At 41.5% G+C, this 3,545-nt stretch overlaps 1 protein-coding gene across 1 annotated transcript; it reads right to left on the bottom strand.

Moving 5' to 3' along the window:
• Positions 1–305: 305 nt before the first annotated feature.
• On the bottom strand, positions 306–2,975 carry LOC112510198 (galactinol--sucrose galactosyltransferase-like). Its single transcript, XM_025115525.1, has 4 exons — positions 1,752–2,975; positions 1,448–1,625; positions 1,008–1,363; positions 306–872 (listed from the first exon to the last, which is right to left on the bottom strand). Exons 1-4 carry the CDS (start codon positions 2,973–2,975, stop codon positions 306–308), a joined length of 2,325 nt encoding a protein of 774 aa, XP_024971293.1.
• Between the last annotated feature and the right edge of the window lie 570 nt (positions 2,976–3,545).

Raw genomic sequence — 3,545 nt, 5'->3', positions numbered from 1 at the left:
TTATTCTTAATAATATATAGTTTAAGTAATGTATTTTTATATCTAAATGTAATTAATTAACAATAAAAGAAAAAACATCACATACTAAATAATTACTTTTTGACTTTTTAAAAAACAACTGATGGAGTAGTTATCTTATCCGTAAAGAATATTTCGTTATCTAGTTTCTCAAATATGGCTCACATACACCCATTAAACTTGACTTGAAATTGAAATTGAAATTGAAATTTATTGATTTAAGCATTTAACTTAACGAATTTTAATATGTTACAATTAAACAACAATATTCACAATTCTAAGACCCCTTAAAACATGTATTTCAACTCGGACAAACCCCGCGAGCCGAGCCATGCCACATCAACAATCACCATACGTCCATTATAACCGAAGTCTATACCAACTCCGTTCACCAAACAAGCCCTCGGCTTTTCCGATGCATAAACCACCATCTTCCCGCACCCTCTAACTCCAACCTCCACCACATTTTCACCATCATAGTTCAGCCACTCGATGGCACCACCGGAATTCATCATGTTCACCAACCCGATCGGAGCAAACTCCACCGCTTTTGTCCCCACAACCTTCACCGGTGACACCGTAAGCAGCTCATAGTTGAACGGTGGTAGACTAATCTCCAAACTCTCCGTACCCTTTAAAAGCTTCAAAGTTTTCTGTCTGTGCATATACACAGCAAATACACCGACTCCTTTTATTGGAACCGAATTCTTCCCACTTCCGTTGCTCCACTCGATGTCCTTCGGGCTCACCAAACAGGTTACCATGCATTTAGCCTTGAAAACGATCTTGTTCTGCCTTGACTTACTGCACCATCCTCCTCCTTGACAATTAAACGCCCCCAGAACTCCGGTGAACTGTCGATTAGTTAAACCATGCAGAAACAACGTAAGATAGTTCATAGTTTTAACCAATTAAGGAGTCGTTGGTCCAGAGGTTACCCAAGGGTTCAAACAGAAGTCATGAAAGCAAAATAAATCAGTTTTGCTTACTTTGTTGAGATTCCAGATCTTGAGCATGGACTTTCCATCATGTGAAGGGTTCACAAACAACGAGTCTCTGGTTGGAAGAGCATAAGATCGACACCGTAAAATTGATCCATCCGGAAGCACCAGCTTCCTAAGTAAAACAAAGTCATGGTGGCCGACAGAGTCGCTAACATAAATGGGTCCACCAGAGATTGCTCGAGACGCAGCATGGAATTCAGCAGACGGATGAGTCGATTGGAACATGTCCCAGTCGGGTTGAATGATATTCCCCATCCATAAACTATTGTAGGCACAATGTACCATATGTAAACCTTGCAGCCAGTGTTCCACATTTGGATCGGTACACCAGAAATCATCTCCTATCATCAACCACGAAATCACTTTCTTATTAGTAGAACCCAAAAAGATGGAAAAGCAATCCGTAGTAATAGTTTAGTTCGTACCTACGCGTCCAAGCGCAATGGCTTCGGTTCCGAGATACATGAAATCGTTGCAATGCTCCATGCTAGCAATCACACAATTGCCTTTAAGATGTTTCTTCATTGATGCGGTTAAAGCTTTGTAATAAGCTTTCGCAAGCATAATCCTTCCCCCAAATTTCGCCCCCAACATTTCCAAGACCTGTGAACAAATATGTGAAAAAATATCCATGTGTGTGTAGTTGTGTACCAGGATACGTGTCAAAATAATAGGCCACACAACACATTAGAAACTAAAAAGGTCGTGGAACGAATTCAAGTTGCTCACTTGAATGACGTCAACTTTGGCACCGTCGATTCCCGTCGCTTCAAGATGCGAGTGCAACCCTTCATACATATCGCCAACTTTATCCGGCGACACCACCCCAACACCGTGCCTTGCGATCTGATCAACCGCCAAATCCTCCATCGTCGTCTGCAAACCCTCTCTCATCATCCTAGGCTCAACTACTTCACAATTCTCCGGCGACATCCCCGGAAAATTCTCTCGTAAACCACTCCAATAACCACATAAAGTATGCCACACGTACACATGTTCTATGCTCTTGAATTCCTCCTTTAGGTCGCTCACAAAGGCACCCATACCCTTCTTGTAGGGCACCCTTTTACTCTGGTAATCCCTAAATTTATAATTCTCTTCGAATTTTAGCAACCTGCATGGCATTTGTTCTCCGGCGACGGTGTAATTCATACCTTCTTGCTGGTCGTCGGGATTGTCGGTGCAACTGATGGACTGCCATCCGTCGTCTATGAGGACAAGCCCCGGCGGACACCCACCTGCGGCTAGTCCTTGTACGCCTTCCCTTATGCCTTGAGGGTGTACCTTCAAGTAAAAGGCATCCCAAGTGCACCATCCAAATGTGTCCACCACAKCCGGCACAGTTTTATCTTCGAGAAGATTGAAGGTCCCTAAATGGTTCTTGATCACCCGGATGGCGTCCTTAACCATCTGATAAGGGTTGGTGCCGACGTGGATGTACACACAGCTTCTGAACGTGGATCTCACCGAAAGATTGGACCCACTGTCCATGCAGATATCCACGTCATCATCGTTGCCAGGCTGGAGGGAGGCTCCAAATGGTCCTTCGAGGAGTGGAAGTAGCAGAACATACGGGCGCCCGAGATCCGACTTGTCAAGTAACATCATCTGGGTTTCATACTCCATATCTTTTCCATTGTTTCCAATCCAGTTTGTCGACCACCACACCTTGAATCTGAAGATGCTCATGAAGGCGATGCTTCTCAATTTTCCAATGGGAGCCACGTGGCGGCTTCTCGGTTTGTCGGCGTCAAATCCAACAAAGGATCCGATTATGTTCCGGGTCAAGTCTTTGGAGTGGAACGGGGCGGGTGCGGATATGATGTTGAGAGGGACATGAGTGAGAAACGGATGGCCGTTAGCTAAGAACTGTGTTCCTTCAAGTGAAACCGACGAACAAACGCCACCGTTTGGAACCCCGTTCAGAGCACCATTACTCGAACTCGGAGGCATGGATCGGGTACAAGTCGGATTATCCGGCAATAATCTTGATATTAGGTATTATGTCTCCTACGGCTACGAATGGGGAGGAGCTTTATAGACACGTAGAAGTGAAGAGAGAGTGTGTGTTTTGGGACACTATAATGTTCTGGAAATGTTGATTCGTTCTCGTAGATACTAAAATATGTGTGGCATATTTGCAAAGGAACACGTGTCAGCATTTGCCTATTCACACAATATTAACTTTGTGGATTCTTTCGTCACTTCTCACCCCTCCTCACCTCCTCAAATGCACTCAATTTTTTAAAATTTTAATTTTAAATTTACAATTTATATCTTTATAATTTTTTAATTGATTACTTTATCTCTTTTTTTTTATATATTTTTATCAAATTAACGTACATAATCTTACATCAATTAAAATATATTTAAAAAATATATTTTTATTTTAACAAGTTATACCATTATAATCATTTCGTTAATATCTTCGAAATTAGTCCAATATTGAATAGTTTTTATTTTATTATATATTATATATACTATAAAAAATATTTTTAATATTTATACTTTATATCTTTATAA

Source organism: Cynara cardunculus (genome assembly GCF_001531365.2).
Source record: "Cynara cardunculus var. scolymus isolate 2C chromosome LG 3, CcrdV1, whole genome shotgun sequence".
NCBI lineage: Eukaryota > Viridiplantae > Streptophyta > Magnoliopsida > Asterales > Asteraceae > Cynara > Cynara cardunculus.
Note: the sequence above shows the minus strand (reverse complement) of the source record. Positions and strands in the feature narration are given on the sequence as shown.